The sequence below is a fragment of the Salvia hispanica genome, chromosome 3 (genome assembly GCF_029641045.1).
Source record: "Salvia hispanica isolate PSC_SH4W2 chromosome 3, Shi_PSC_v1, whole genome shotgun sequence".
Taxonomy (NCBI): domain Eukaryota; kingdom Viridiplantae; phylum Streptophyta; class Magnoliopsida; order Lamiales; family Lamiaceae; genus Salvia; species Salvia hispanica.
Window position 1 is genome coordinate 1,506,797 of NC_142694.1, and position 15,957 is coordinate 1,522,753.

Consider the following 15,957-nt stretch of genomic DNA (forward strand, 5'->3'; position numbering starts at 1 on the left):
AAAGTAATAAAAATATACTCTCTCCGTCTCGGATAATTCGGATCACTTTGACCAGGCACGGGTTTTAAGAATTGTAATGAAAAGTGGGTTGAAAAAGTTAGTGGAATGTGGGTCTTACCTTTATATATTAGTTTTATAATAAAATGTTAGAAGAAATGAGTTAGTAGAAATGAGGTCCACTACCAAAAATGGTAAAAATGAAATGGGACAAATTATGTGAGACGGACCGAAACGGAAAACTGAGACGAATTATCTGGGACGGAGAGAGTACTCAATAAGATTAAGTGCAAATGAGAGTCCATATAAGTAAATGCATCAATATAAATAAAACAGAAAAACAATACACTAAATAAGAAGGGTTCAAAACAGATGATAAAAATGAAGTTTTGTAAATAAAATAAGGGTAGTGTTTCCCAAGATGTATAAGTTTCCAGAACCCTTGCAACCTTGTCTTTATGAATTATGAAACCTTGCTTTGGAAGGCGGAATATCATCAAATCCAACTCATCTCACTTCTCTTGCTAATACCCCTGAAAGATAGAACATATTAACAAGACAAACATCATATGATACGAGCTGCCTAATCAAAGTAGATCTAAATGAAATTGGCTAACCTTATAATTTTTTAACTATAATGTTTTTGCCCAAATTTTTCTTTTGGTGCTTCTGGATCTCATAGACACAATTGAGAAGAGATTCGTTGAAACGATCAATCTCAATCAATTTAAGTCTTGGTATGTCTCCAATGTCATTCGGAATCTCTTTAAGCTTACCACAATCTTTGAGCACTAGGCGCTCCAGTGCTGGGAAGTGCTCTTTTTTAGTAACCCAATTCTCCAAATCAGATTCCTCAATAAGCAAGTATTTGAGTTCAAGAAACAGTTTATTTTCAGTTTCTTTATAATCCTCATTTCGATTCTCTTCATTCATCATATCTTCAAAGGTGTAGCACTCTTCATTAGTATCTTCAGCGGTGTTCAAATCATCCTCGCACTCCTCATCAATATCTTCAATGGCGTTCCCCTCTTCATCACACTCTTCACTATTATCTCCAATAGTGTCCCATGTACTGCCTTCAAAGGCATGATCTCTCAATTTGAGCACTTGAAGATGGGGCAAAGCTGCAATGGATTTCATATCTTTCCACGGAAATCGCCAACCACTCAAGGTTAACTCTTTCAGCGTCTCTGGGAAAACAGGCTTAGCTTTTAACTGAAAAGGAGAACCTTTCTTCACAGCAAGCGTCAGGTTCTCAAGTTGAGTCAGGAGAACAAGATTGTTGAGCTTGTAGTCTTCTTTATACATGTGTCCAAAATAAGTGACTGACAGCTTTTTCACATTACAAATCAGTTTCATCATCTCTTCTGTGCATATCAGCTTCTTCACCACAGACAGAGAAAGCAGGTTCTTGAGCGCAGAAGCTGCTCCTTCTGGATTTGGAAAAAGATCGAAAAAGGAGACAAGATGCGTCAAAAGTGGCATCATCCAGATCTCTACTGGTAGACACACCTCATCCGTTGAGTATTTCTTTGATCTCTTGCTAGGATGGATAATCAAAGAGCGAAGATTCTGAAGTCTAGATATTGCAGATGGAACCTCCATTGGACATCCGAAAGCAAGGTACCTCAAGTGAAAGAGGTCGAACACTGAAGTAGGGAGGGAGTAGGCATCCGTATCCACCACATCCAACACCCTCAGCAATTTAAACTTTCGCAGACTGCGTAATGAGCTATCATTAGGTTGGAAGCATATAACAGAACGCAGCGTTGAGGCATAACCTCTAGCAAGGCCCGTCAGATCTGGATGTCCAATACTCATCCGTCGCTCATAATTCTCATCTATCGCCTTTGATTTGGACATTTCACGTACCATATCGTGTATGGTGCAGGTTTTGAAATTGCCACTGGATTTGAAGGCAGTGATCAAAGGCAGATTTCTTTTAACGAGATTGTACAAGTGAACTTCAGCATCTTTTTCATCTTTTACGAATCCTTCTGCTATCCATAACTTGAAAAGCTTGCTAATTTGGATCTCATGATCTTCTGGAAAGCCACCCATGTATAAGAAACAAGGCCTCAACTGAAAAGGCAAATGAGTATAACTCAAGGCAATACGCTGCCCGAACTCTTTATCACTCTCAACAGCATTTTTTACGTCTTCTGCAATTTTCCCCCATGAGACCGGACTCTTCTCTGCCGTGGACAAGATACCTGCAATAAGCACGATGGCAAGAGGCAATCCTCCACAATCCTTTGCGACATCCCTTGCGATTATCTCCATATCAGGTTTGAGTTGCGTGTTTGGAGAAACCTTTAGCTTGAGCAGTTCCCAACTCGTAGGATCATCCATGAGATCCATCTTGTGAGACTGCTTGGAACCGCTCGCATGAGCAGCCACATCCTCATCCCTTGTGGTAACCATAATCCGACTCCCGTCCTTCTTGTCTTGGTTGCCAAATCCCTTCCTTATGCTGTCCCAAGCCTTAGCACTCCACAGATCATCCACCACGATCAGGTACTTCTTCAGCGACAAGATTCGGTGTAATTTTTCTTCCACTGTGTCACCATCGTTCACAACTCCCTTTTCGACTTGTGTCTCCAAGGCACTTGCGAGCTTTTCAAAAACATTTTCGATTCTATAATTCTGGGACACAACGATCCAGGCCCAAACATCAAATTTCTTGACAACTTCCTGATCCTCATAAACAGCTCTGGCAAGCGTGGTCTTCCCAATACCCCCCATCCCCGTGATTGGGATGACCTGGCGTTCAAGTGATCCTCCGCAGAGCAGACCTTTTATTTTCTTGACTTGCTCCTCCAGACCAACCGTGGCATTATCAATAACGGGCGGTTTTGTCTCTGACGATGGGATCACCCCGGGCTGTGTTGTTGGACGGCCATCGTGCTGCATTATCTCCGGTTGGATGCGCTCCACCTCTTGAGCGATGGAGTTGATCTCTTCCATAACAATTTGGAGCTCACGAAAATCATACTGAATAGCATCTGTACGTTCAACTACTGCCTTCGATCTGACCACCTTGAGATGCTCGTACATGAAGTGCTCCAGAACATCTTCAGCTCGATTTGCGGTCTCCCGCATTCTCGTTTCCAAGCTCATGGCTTCACCTTCAGCTTCCTCTTTAGAACCCGCGAGGAACTTCCGCATGGGAGCTACCTTATTGCTGAGAGAGTCGATCAGTTGCTTTCCTTCATCAGAAATGGGATACTGTTCATCTTCACTCAGGATTCGAGGTATGGTTTGGGTGAGTGAACCAACAACAGTGTAAGCCATCTATTACAAAACAAATTCGTGATTTTTATTAGTAGGTAAACAAGACTTGCAACAATTTAAAGGATAGATAGAAGATGTACAATTTTAGATTACAATCTAAAAGGTGAGCATATATTACTAATGCAGTTGATATAGTTAATTATTAGGGCAAGTTTGGTAGAGGTCTAGATTAGAATTTTATTGGTATTGTTTGTTTAGTTGGATAAAAATAAATGAAGGGTTCTGTATACTAGATTTATTTATAGACTATGTTTGCAATGACATTTTCGCACTTACAATTAGGGGCGTTGGTGCAACCTCGAAATTGTGGGTTGACCCGACTAACCAAATAAATTTAGATGCTACAGCTCAAGATTTTTATCTGATTAAAATCACGAATCGATTAACCCTAAGTGTGGCTGACCCGATGTGTTGGAGTTGGGGACAATCATTGCTCATTGCCCATTTTCCCACTTTGTTTGACTAATAATTCAACAATTCAAGGGTAACTTTTATCATCCTTCCGTCCTCACAAAATATAAACATTTAGTTCCACACGAATTTTAATATATTATTAAAAAAATAAGAGAATTAAAAAGAAAAAAAATATTAAAGTATTATTAATGAATAATGAGTCTCACCTCGTTAGAGAAAAAAGACTTCAGGGATGTACTAAAAAGAAAATAGTTGTGTGTGTGAGTTAATCAAGCTGTAGAGAGATTAATAATGCCTGAGATCAAAGGTTTCAAGTTCAAGTCTTTCCTTAATCTCTTCTCCTAACAAACTTTATTTTAGTTTTTAATTTTTCTAATCATCATATATTGGTAAAATTAAATAACACTATAGAATATAAATTACTCTATTAAAATCATAAAATAATAGTTAAATCTGTTGGTATTTACTCCCTTCGTCCCCAAAAATTTGTTACCATTTTGTCCGTCACAGATTTTAGAAACATAATAGAATGTGAGTTGAAAAATTTAGTGAAATATGGATCTTATTTTAATAATTTAACATTATAATAAACTATGAGTGAGAATGAGCTAGTAGAACTATAATTGGGTAACATTACTAAAAATGATTCACGACATGGTACAAAAATGGATATAGATGTTAAATTTCTAAGGATAATGGAAGTATTAAAAATTTACACAATTAAATTTCCTATACATTAAATATATACCAATAAAATTTACATAAATTTACATTTCCAATAAATTATTACTTATAAAATTTTCAATTAAATAATACACTAAATATATACCCAAAAGTACTCTATCCTACTCCAAATGGAGAATTTCTATTCCGACATGAAATTTTATGTAATGTTATTATGTGAGTTAAGTGAAGAGAATAGAGTAAGAGAGGCAAAAAGTAGAGATGGTGATATTCTATTTTAAGAATGTGTCATTTAAAATGAGACATAAAAAAAAAAAAAGTGGTTCACTTAGAATGGGACGGAAGAGTACGTAGCCAGACCGATACCCGCTCCTTGTTTTTTATGTCAAACTCAAAAAAGGGGCAATCAGAAAACAAGAATGAAAAGAGAATTACAAAGGTAAAGAGTGAATAATAACGACAGTAAAGATCACGTTACTTGCCTTTTATTATTGTAAACGGTGAGTAAATCAAAAGTTGGAGCAGCGAGCAAACTGAAAATACCAATAATCTCAGATTAAAATCAAATTATGATTTAAGCACTAATAATCCAATCATAAACCCTAGAAATCTAAAATAATTGAATTTGATTACCAGTTCAAGAGCGAGGGGCTAAGGAGTAAGAATGAACGGCGACGGCTGGCTGAACGCAGGTTGAGAGTAGAGTTCGGAGCGGCGGAGGGTTCCGTCGGACTCAGGAGAGAACAGAGTGAGAGACGCGATGAGAGAGTAAGTGAAAGTGTGAGATAATGGAAAATTTTGGAGGGAGGAACAAGACTAAATGAAAGAGAATGTGTACACTTTTTTTTATTGGTAAATTAGTGAATTTTTTAACTGGTAGAAAATAATAAATTCAGGATAAAGTTCGTGATATTATTTATTAATTTTAAAATTCGTGAAAAAAATTCAACTTTTTAAAAGTTTCAGATATAAATACCTTTTATTTAATTAATGAGAACATTAATAAGGATTCCTGCCCTGATTAGTGATTACTGTAAAAGACAAGTTGAGAAATGTTTATTTACATAATGCAAGCCTACTTGCACAATATATGTAGAGAACGTTGAACTTAGAAACGTGGGATACCATATGTAATGGCTAAATACGAGGCTCAGTGTGATTTTTTAATTAAGCTGCATCAAAAATAGTACTCCCTCCGTCCCGCTTTAGGAGTCCCAGTTGAGTCGGGCATATGTTTTAAGAAAAAAGTGTTTAAGTGTGTAATAAATAAATATTGTAGTGGATGTTGGGATCCACTTTTAATACTTTGTAGACATTTGTTATTAATTTATTTCAACCGGGACTCCTAAAGCGGGACGCCCAAAATTGATCAACCGGGACTCCTAAAGCGGGGCGGAGGGAGTATTAAATTGCATCTTGTAATTGCCCCTAAACAAATACTAGTATACAATTAAAAAAACTCGGTTTTCCAATTAGATGCTTTGAATACTACCAGTATATAGTTAATTGCGTGGATCTACGAACTAATCAAACATATTAATATATTGGTTCAGCCATCCAGTAGGTATCCTATGACACAGTGCATGTGACATGTGAACAACCAATATATTCAGTAGATATTAAAATGGAGTAACTTTTGTAAGGCCCAGCTAAATTATGATAATTGACATGAGAATAGGTTAAAATACTTAAACAATAGAATATTACTTTTTTTATATAAAAAATAGAAATGACGTAATTAATTTAAAGACTTCTTATTTGTTGTCTATAAAGTTAGTGGAGTATTTTTTTTTTTATCCTAATGAAATTAACGATAAATAGATAAGCATATGCAAATATAACTTGATAATGATGTAATGGAGAAATCAATATGTGACTCCGTTGTTTATTAATGATGACATGTGATTGTTTAGGATTTCAACAATAACTAATGACAAAAGTAATTATAGTAGGTGTAAATTTTAATACTCCACTCCAAGACAGGTTCTGAAATGTTTACTTTGTTACTACATAACGTAAATTAGATGCGCAATGCAAGGGACCGTTGACTTTAGAAACGTGGGATGCCAACTCAATGGCTAAATATAAGGAAACGTTAGTAAAAATTGTGAAAATAATGTTATGAGTATATGCTTTAATGTGAAATTGATATTATACTACAAAAGTTAGAAATATAGTTAAAATAATGTTAGTGGATGATAGAACTACATTATTAGGATATAATGTAGTAAAAAATATTCAAAAATATAACTGATTCATTTTATAATAAAGATAAAATGAGAAAAAAGTATATTCCTATTATTTATTTAGAACAAAGGAAGTAACAACCAAAATGACGCACATTATGGGAATACTATTAATTAAAGACTAGTAAACTCTTTGGGTTTGCTTAGTTAGTTTATTTTGTTAAAATTTATGGAATACTATTATTTAAAGACCAGTAAAGTCTTTGGGTTAGCTTAGTTGAGTTTATCTTGTTAAAGTTTATGGAATACTAGTATTATTTAAAGACTTAAAGTTTATGGAATACTAGTATTATTTAAAGACTAAAGTCTTTGGGTATCATAGTTGAGAACTTGAGTTTATCTTGTTAAAATTTATTAAATGGAGTATTATTTAAAGACCAATAAAGTCTTTGGGTTTGCCTAGTTGAGTTTATGGAATAGTATTATTTAAAGACTAGTAAAGTCTTTGGGTTAGCATAGTATAGTTTGGGATAGCATAGTTGGTAATGTATCAGTTTCATTACAGCATCCAAATAGTGGTTGCCTATATAAATTATTACCACCGTTTATAAAAAAATAATTTTAGCTATAAACAACAAGCGTTTTAAATTAGTAGTTGGACCGAACATAATGAATTAGTTTTGTAGGTACATTTGGCCGAGTTTATCAGGTCAAATTTTACTCCCTCCAGGCTCCGTTTGAATATTTGTTTTGGACGAGTTTTAATGTATAATTGATAAAATAAGAAAGAGATATAAAGAAAAAAAATTATAGTATTGTTATTGTAGAATGAGTCTCGTCTCATTATAGAAAAAAAAAGTTTCTAAAATAAGAAATTTCATACTATTTTTTAAAGACGACTAAAAATGAAATATTAGTTTATATTTTTGAGGGATGGAGTGAATATATTATTATTTAAAGGCTAGTAAAGTCTTTGGGTACTTTAGTTGGTAATGTATCAATTTCATAAACATACAGTACAATGTTATTTTATTTTGAAATGAATTGGACCGGTTTTGTAGAAATTCAATCAGATTATTTCATGACTAATTTGCCTTTACTACATACTCTTAATACAATCAATGTGACAATAATTTTAGTCTCCCATTTGTATACTATGAATTTACAATTTGCTATTAATGGTAAAATATACTCCATATGAAAGCCATTTTTAGTTATGGTTATAAAGTAAAATAAAAAATAATTGTTTCACAGATCATGATTAATAACTCTAAAAAGTATATTAATGATGCATATTTTAATTTATATATTAAAATAAAAATCAATATATAAATAATCAAATAATAGATCAAAATCCAAAAATAATAATGTGTAGAAAATAAATAATAATCAGATAAATATAAATACAAAAGAATCGTGCATTAACCAATAAGAAAGAATATATAGAAAGGAACCATTAGTATTAACATGGAAAGATAAAAATATAATCCGATTATTATGATTTTAAAAATATATTCGAAACACATTATGTAAAATTAATAAAAAAATATCTCAATATAAAAGAGAAAATAAAATAATTTTTGAAAATAAATAATAAATTATAAGTCATTAAAATTTGTAACTGTTTGAAATTAGTTATGAGCGATAATTATCCAATCTTGCATAAAATAAAACAAAATAAGAGATTAACGTAAAAGATGGATATGTGAACATAGAAAGGAAATTTAACATGTTTTTTACCTTTTGAAATTGGAATTTATTGTACTATCTCTATTTCATCGCTACCAATTACCATATTTGTCCGTTCATTATCCTAAGGGGGTAAATATGCATAACCAAAACTATAGTATTAATCAGGTAAAACTTTTATTTTCAGAAGTTTTTTTAAAATGATAAAATTATCCCCACCTATATATTTTTGTGTATACAATTATATCAAAATGAAACACTTTTGTATCTAATACTATTGCTCAACATGAATGATTAGTTCACATAATGAAATTAGATGATAATTAGTAAACATAAATGAAATTAGTTGAGAATGGAACGAATGTAGGAATGAAACGATACCGGATCAAATTAGCATTTATTTTCGACTCGAAAGCAGGAAAACAACAGTAACGACGAGTACATTGAAATGGCAAGACAGAAAAACACAATGTCTTCAATTCTATGGTTTGATATCCACATGGCGTAATTTGGAGATTGTGACCTTCTCATCTCTGTGTACCTTTGTGGCTATGCTTTTGGAAGTCAACATCCTCAACTCCGACAGCTTAGTAAACACCTCTTTCGGAAGCTTCTCCAAATACGGGCAATGGCTGATTTCCAGTACCTTGAGCATCGGCATCGCACCTTCCCCAACTTTGATATCTCTGAGATGCCACAACTCTCCGATGTAGAAGAACTTGAGCACCTGTAAGATTATGAAACGCAACTCAGTTGGTAAGACAAATAACAAAATTAAAAAAAAGATAAAAAAATTGAGCGCCTGTGAGATTATGAAGCGCAACTTAGTTGGTAAGATTAAAAAAAAAAAAAAAAAAACTTGAGCACCTGTAAACCCTCGGGCGAGATCACCATCTCCAGACCAGTGTATGCATTCCGCAGTTTGAGGTGGACTAGGTTGGGAAGCTTCTCGAGCACGGGCATGGGGTCTTCGTCGAGACACGTGTTGAACAGGGTGAGATTAGAAATATTTGGAGGGAAACTATTGGCATCGGGTAACCTGGTGAGGAGGCCTTCCAATTTGAGCCTTGTGAGATTGTGCAGGATGCCGAACCCATCCAGCGAAGGCATGCTTCTGAAACGAAACCCTCTTAAGATGAGGAAATCGAGATTCTCCAGATCGGATAAGGTCGCCATCATCTTTTTGACATCGGAGTTTTTCTCCATATGTTCAATGTCCAGTTTCCGAACTCGAGTCATCTTCTCTCTCTACCTGCAAAATTATCTAGGAAGTGTGTATATATTTCATACGACCATGTTGTATCGATGTACAACTTCTAAATACTAGTAAGGTATAATTGCTCTCTCCTTTTCTTTTCCAAAGGATTAGAATTTTATTCATTGGATTCTGCTACTCACTCCGTCTCAGTTTAAGAGTCCTAATTAGTTAGGGCATGAATTTTAAGAAATGTAAAAAAAGTGAGTTGAATAAGTTAGTGAAATATGAATCCCAGTTATATATATTGCTTTTATAATAAAATATGAATGGAATAAGTTGATGGAAGCCTATTTACCAATTATGGTGAAAGTAAAATAAGACTCTTATATTGGGACGAACGAAAATGGCAAAACAAGACTCTTAAGTTTGGACGGAGGGAGTATAAATAATAGGGCATGGTATTACTAATGGTTCAAAGATCCAATTTGACTTGTTCGGTATTTTAAGAAATTGTTTAATTTTGTAAAGAAAACTGAGTGGAAATAAGTGATCAAATGTGAGTCGGTGTAAATTTTATATCGAATAGTGAGTTAAAAAAGTTTGTAAAATAAAAGATGTGCTTACTAGAAATGAAAAAATAAGTATATGGAGTAAATTTTAAATTGTGGACAAAGGGAGTATAGTGATGAATAACTTAATTACCAACAATATTCAGTTGCAAGTTGATATTTGTTTATTTGCATAATACAATGGTGATGTCGTTCATAATATACCACATGACGATTACATAACTATTCGGTCATAGTTTCCTAATGTGACATTTCATGTGTCGCATTAGGTAAAAAAACTGTTAGCATAGATAAATTTGGAAGTGTTAAAATATATTCCTTCCGTCCACCATTTAAAATGCCCTTTCTTTTGACTCGACTGATTTTAAGAAATAATTTAACTTTGCGAAAAAAATTTAAGGGAGCAAGTGAGTGGAATGTGGGAATCATTTAAAATATTAATTTTATATTAAATTTTGAATATAAAAAGTTGGTGGAATGTGAGATCTGTATATTAAAAGTGAAATAAAGTAAATATGATAAAATAGCTTTTTAAAAAGTGGACAGAGTAAGTACTGCTATATAAAGTGTCACAGTAGGTAAACACCCGCTAGCATGATTTGGAATTGGAATTGTTAAAATATCTATATCACCACATAGTTATAGGACACATAAAATGTCACAAAAGAGTCGCGCGACAACATGCAAGTTTTTGTCTTGGTTAATTAATCAGTGTAAATATAAATGTAATTAATTAACTCGATGCAATGAATATGACATGTGAACAACCAAGTTTTTGTATTAGATATATATTAAATGCTACTCCCTATAAGATACCTAATCAAATAAAAAAATGTCATGTGAACAACCATTAATGTAGCGGCCTATTATGAATTAGTCGTAATTAAGCATCCTTTGACTTTGATCGATCAGTATAGTGGTTAATTTGTTTTTCTTCATTCTATCTTTTGCGAACGTGCTAAGACCAAATTTTAGGGACAATTCTGATTTGTTTAACAAGAAGTTGGATTAAATCTCATATGGTCAGTTACCATGTAAACTTTGTCAGATTACAATATAAAATAAAGATTCGATCTAGAAATTTAGAATAAGAAATAATGGAAAATATTTTTATAAACATTAAATTTGAGGACATTTCTATCATTATGTGCATCGATAGTACATTTTATACTGTTAGATACGTAGATTAGACATGCTCAAGGTTTATCGAACTGGCGGTTAAAACCGAAATCGTAACCGCCGGTTACGGTTATGGTTCCGAACCGAAACTGTTGATTTTTGAACCGTGGTTCGGTTCAGGTTCAAAAATTTTCAAACCGAAATCGTAACCGCGAAACATCTCGCAGTTCAGTTCCGGTTCAACAATTTCCAAAAGTGAAACCCGTGGTTCTGAACTATAACCGGCGGTTCCTGAACTGTGAGCACCTCTAACATAGATTATATGCGGAGAGAACGGAAATGGAAAGTGCACATATTTTAATGGAACAAATGGATATATACATATGAAAACTTTTGGAAATCCATTTACAATTTTGATGCATGATTTAATTCTACTCTCTCCGCCCCTTAGAAATAGACTGTTGTCTCTCAAAATTAGACAAAGTTTAAATATGAAAATTTTTTAACTAATAACGTCTCACTAATAATGTAGACCCCAGAATCTACTAACACTACTTTCACTACATTTTTTCTTTCTATTTCTTACTTTTTTTAATCTTAATCGTACTTTACCAATTGTGTATTAAAACTCTTGTCATATTCAAGTTTATTTATTTTTTGGGATGGAGAGAGTATGAATTTAGATTAATATATTTAATTTGATTTAATTTCCTTAATTAGATATATATCCATTTAATTTATGGTAAATTAGTCACAATACAAAACAAAAATATAGCAAACAAAGATAAAAGGTATTATGATTTATTACAGAGAAACAGTATGCCTCAAAATCACCTCCATTATTTAATTAGATTCGAAAGTTTAATAATAAGGAGAATTAATCTATTAAATCCCTACTCCACTTGATTTCATAGTACTTGTGAATTAAAAACAAGTCCTTCTTTAATTAAAAAGGCTCCAACAGTTTAAAATAAACAAGAGACACAAACATATCCATTTTGTTCTTAAAATTATCCCCACTTTAAAATAAGATGTGGCCCAACAATCAATAAATACATATTGTGTTCTACTAATAATATTCTCCACAAAGATGGTTTTTCCAGAAGTGTAGGTTCGGACCCTTGCAACCTTGTCTTTATGAAAACTTTGATTTGGGATCTGAAATATTGTCAAAGCCAACTCATCTCAGTTATTGCTAATAATCCTGAAAGATAGAATAAATTAAAAGGCAATCATCCTGAAATTATAAATACTAATCTTTATATGAGAAGCCTAATAAAAGTCATCTAAAAAAACTTTAAGTGGCTAACCTTATAATTCTCGAACTTCAATGTTACTGGTATAGCAGTTTTCCCTACGTTTCTGCTTGATCTCTCGGACACACTTGAGAAGCATTAGGTTAGCACGATCAACCTCAATTATACTAGGTCGGCCTTCGTATCCAAATTTTTTTGGAATCTGATTCAGCTTACCACAACCTTTGAGCACTACTCGCTCCAGTAATTGGAAGTGATCTTTTTTAATAACCCAGTTTTTGATATCAGATTCCTCAATCATCAAATATTCCAGATGACGAAACTGTCCTACTTCATCACTGTACTCACTAGTGTCCCATGTATCGCCTTCAAAGGCATGGTCTCTCAGTTTGAGCACTTCAAGTTCGGGCAGAGCTGCAATAGCTTTCATATCTTTCCAAGGAAATCGCCAACCACTCAAGGTTAACTTTTTCAGTCTCTCCGGGAAAACAGGCTTAGCTTTTTGCTGAAGAAGAGATCCATTTGTCACAACTAGTGTCAGCTTCTCAAGTTGAGACAGAAAAACAAGATTCTGAAGCTGATAGTCTTCCTGATATTTGTCTCCAAAATAAGTGACTGCCAGCTTTTTCACATTCCAAATCAATTTCATCATCTTTTTAGTGCATATCAGCTTCTTCACCACACATAGTGTGTGAAGCTCCATCAGAGTAGAAACCGCACCCTCTGGATTTGGCACAGGATCAATAAGGGAGACGAGATGCGTCAGAAGTGGCATCATCCATATCTCTAACGGCAGATATGCCTCATCCATTGAGTTGTATATGTATTTCCTTGATCTTTTTCTGCTGGGACGGATGATCAAAGATCGAAGATTCTCAAGTCTAGATATGGCTGATGGAACCTCCATTGGACATCCGAAAGCAAGGTACCTCAAGTGAAACAGCTCGAACACTGAAGCAGGGAGCGAGTAGGCGTCTGTATCCACCACATCCAACACCCTCAGCAATTTGAACTTGCGCAGACCGCTTAATGAGCTTTCAGTGGGCTGGAAACTTATAATGGTACGCAGGGTTGAGGCGTAGGCTCTTGCAATCTCCCTTATATCAAGATGAGAAATACTGAACCGTCGCTCATAATTCTCATCTATCGCCTTTATTTTGTACAAGTCACGTACCAAATCATGGACAATGCAACTTTTGATTTCACCATTGGACTTGATGGCTGTGGTGGAAGCCAGATTTCTTCTCACGATCTCAGTGACATATTCTTCCGCGGCTCTTTGATCATGAGCAAATCCTTCAGCCACCCATAACTTGACAAGCACAGAGACTCGACTTTCATACTCGTCAGGGAAGCCACACATGTGTAAGAAACAAGCCCTTGAAGAATGAGGCAAGTAGTTATAACTCAAATACATTGTATGTTGAAAATGCGCATCTTCCACGATAAGTCGACGTATGTTTTGTGCAACTTCCTTCCAAGAGGACTGAGTCTGATTTGTTTGAGACACTATACGAGCAGCTATAACGATTGCAAGGGGAATCCCCTTACAGGCTTTTGCAATATCCTTTCCGATCTTCTCCAACTCAGATGGACATTCTTCGCTTCCAAACACCTTTTGCTTCAGCAGACACCAACTTAAATGCTCATCCATGAGACCCATCTTTTGAACATAAGTGGAAAAATAGGAATTATCAACCACACGGTCATCCCTTGAGGTAAACATAATCCAACTCCTTTTACGCATATCTTTCTTGTTGCATACGGTGCGTATCTCGTGCCAAGCTTTCTCACTCCATAGATCATCCACCACAATCAGGCACTTGATCGAAGTGCAGATTTTGCGTAATTTGTCTTCCGTGGTGACACAATCATCCAAAAGTCCCGTTTCGACTTGTTTCTCCAAGGAAAATAAGAGCTCTGCATACACATTCTGGATTTGATAATTCGGGGACAGAGTGATCCAGGCACGAACAGGAAAGTGGTTGACAACTTGGTCATCTTCAAAAACAGCTCTGGCAAGAGTTGTCTTTCCAATACCACCCATCCCCGTGATTCCGATGATATATTCAATCCAAGGGCGTTCGAAGAGCATATCTCTTAATTTGTCGACCTGCTCCTCCAGACCAAGAGCAGCTGGCGTGGGTGTTGGAGATGACTCGAGAAGCATCTTATTCCTATCGACAGCTGGTGTGGGCGTTGGAGATGACAGCAGCCTCGCTTCTTCGTATTGGTTGATCACGTCATCCATCTCTTCAGCAATGGAGTACATCTCACAGGTCGCCAAATCCAGCTCGCGAAAATCATATATGATATCGGTGGCAAGTCCAGCAGCAGTTGATCGGATATGCTCGTGCATCCAATGCTCGATAACATCCTCTGCTTCATTAGCTGCATCCCGGATTCTGGTTTCCAAGCCCCTGCCGTTCTCCTTATACCATTCAAGAAATTTTGGAATGTGGCATGCCTTTTTTCGGAGACCGCGAATGTGATGCTTTCCATTAACAGGAAAGGGATGTTTAAATTGATGTAGGATCTGATCTATGGTTTGAACTAGTGAACACACAACAGCATATGCCATCTCTTACAAAAACAATTTCAGTTTTTCATGAATTGGTAAACAAATTTGGAGAGAAGAATATGAAATGTTGGGTTCTTGATGATTGCAGGACTCAAAAAAGTTTGGAAGATTATAGTATGATAACAAGTGTTGGGGTTTTTTTAGGTTGCAGTATAGCTGTGACAAGTTCAATTTAAATAAACTCAAGATTGCCCTATATGACCAATTTTCAAACGAATATGTGCTGGCATAATAGATGTAAAATTTTCATGAGTTGGGAAAAACGATGCGGTGGGAAATTCACTACAAAATCTAAGTTCATAACTTAGTGCAATTAATTTCAAAATTGGTACAAAATATCAAATATCGGCCAAAGTTTATAATTTTTAAGACCAATACCCCATAAATTTCTACATGTATTTAGAAAATTTGCTTATGCAACTGAACTAAAATAATGTTGTTAATAAATGAATTAGGTCAAGCTAATATTGGTATTCGGCTATATCTCGTGACTGACTTATTATTGCTTAACAAACGTAGAGGTTATGAATTAGTTAATCTTAATTGTTTTGTTTCTCCGTTGACTTCTGAATATAATTGTTTTGTTATTCAATTTTATCGATTGTGAACATGCTAGTCCCTAAATTTAGGATCATTAGGCGCGATTTGTTTAATAACAATACTCAGTCTAGACGTACTTTGTCAGATTACTAAATAAATACTAGCATTAGTATTATCTTACTGCTTAGTAATCCCTCCGTTTAGAGAAATATGAAACATTTGATTTCTGACATAAGATTTTATACCGTGTCGTTTCATGGGAGAAAAGTAAGAGAAAAGAAAAAGTAATTTCATTTTTAGTGGGACAGAGGGAGTGCATATATACCGCGTCCATTGTTACACCTAAACTTTAGACAACACTTAGCATTTTGCTTAGTAACGTAACGTTCCGGTCCTTAACGCCCCTGCAACGCATTCATATGGAGTATCA

General features: G+C 34.8%; 3 protein-coding genes across 4 annotated transcripts; all 3 read right to left on the reverse strand.

The window, feature by feature from the left end:
• Nucleotides 1-291: 291 nt before the first annotated feature.
• LOC125208946 (putative late blight resistance protein homolog R1C-3) lies at nucleotides 292-5,291 on the reverse strand. The gene is made up of 4 exons (XM_048108479.2): nucleotides 5,023-5,291; nucleotides 4,872-4,922; nucleotides 615-3,291; nucleotides 292-530 (listed from the first exon to the last, which is right to left on the reverse strand). Exon 3 carries the CDS (start codon nucleotides 3,289-3,291, stop codon nucleotides 616-618), a length of 2,676 nt encoding a protein of 891 aa, XP_047964436.1. The 5' UTR covers nucleotides 4,872-4,922; nucleotides 5,023-5,291; the 3' UTR covers nucleotides 292-530; nucleotide 615.
• A 3,337-nt stretch (nucleotides 5,292-8,628) lies between these two features.
• LOC125213115 (disease resistance protein RPH8A-like) lies at nucleotides 8,629-9,596 on the reverse strand. Its single transcript, XM_048113481.2, has 2 exons — nucleotides 9,132-9,596; nucleotides 8,629-8,991 (listed from the first exon to the last, which is right to left on the reverse strand). Exons 1-2 carry the CDS (start codon nucleotides 9,501-9,503, stop codon nucleotides 8,746-8,748), a joined length of 618 nt encoding a protein of 205 aa, XP_047969438.1. The 5' UTR covers nucleotides 9,504-9,596; the 3' UTR covers nucleotides 8,629-8,745.
• A 2,481-nt stretch (nucleotides 9,597-12,077) lies between these two features.
• Nucleotides 12,078-15,114, reverse strand: LOC125212675 (putative late blight resistance protein homolog R1B-14). Of its 2 annotated transcripts, none has more exons than XM_048112906.2 (2): nucleotides 12,461-15,114; nucleotides 12,078-12,308 (listed from the first exon to the last, which is right to left on the reverse strand). In XM_048112906.2, exon 1 carries the CDS (start codon nucleotides 14,985-14,987, stop codon nucleotides 12,462-12,464), a length of 2,526 nt encoding a protein of 841 aa, XP_047968863.1. In that variant the 5' UTR covers nucleotides 14,988-15,114; the 3' UTR covers nucleotides 12,078-12,308; nucleotide 12,461. The 2 variants fall into 2 exon arrangements, with proteins under 2 accessions (XP_047968863.1, XP_047968862.1); XM_048112905.2 differs by having other exon boundaries at nucleotides 12,078-12,354.
• Between the last annotated feature and the right edge of the window lie 843 nt (nucleotides 15,115-15,957).

Bases quoted from the DNA above. Each gene is read 5' to 3' on its own strand.
- LOC125213115 (XM_048113481.2), bottom strand. From the start codon at position 9,503: ATGACTCGAGTTCGGAAACTGGACATTGAACATATGGAGAAAAACTCC. The intron at 8,992-9,131 runs GTGCTCAAGTTT...ATAATCTTACAG, and splicing joins TCTCGCCCGAGGGTTTACAG to GTGCTCAAGTTCTTCTACAT.
- LOC125208946 (XM_048108479.2), bottom strand. From the start codon at position 3,291: ATGGCTTACACTGTTGTTGGTTCACTCACCCAAACCATACCTCGAATC.
- LOC125212675 (XM_048112906.2), bottom strand. From the start codon at position 14,987: ATGGCATATGCTGTTGTGTGTTCACTAGTTCAAACCATAGATCAGATC.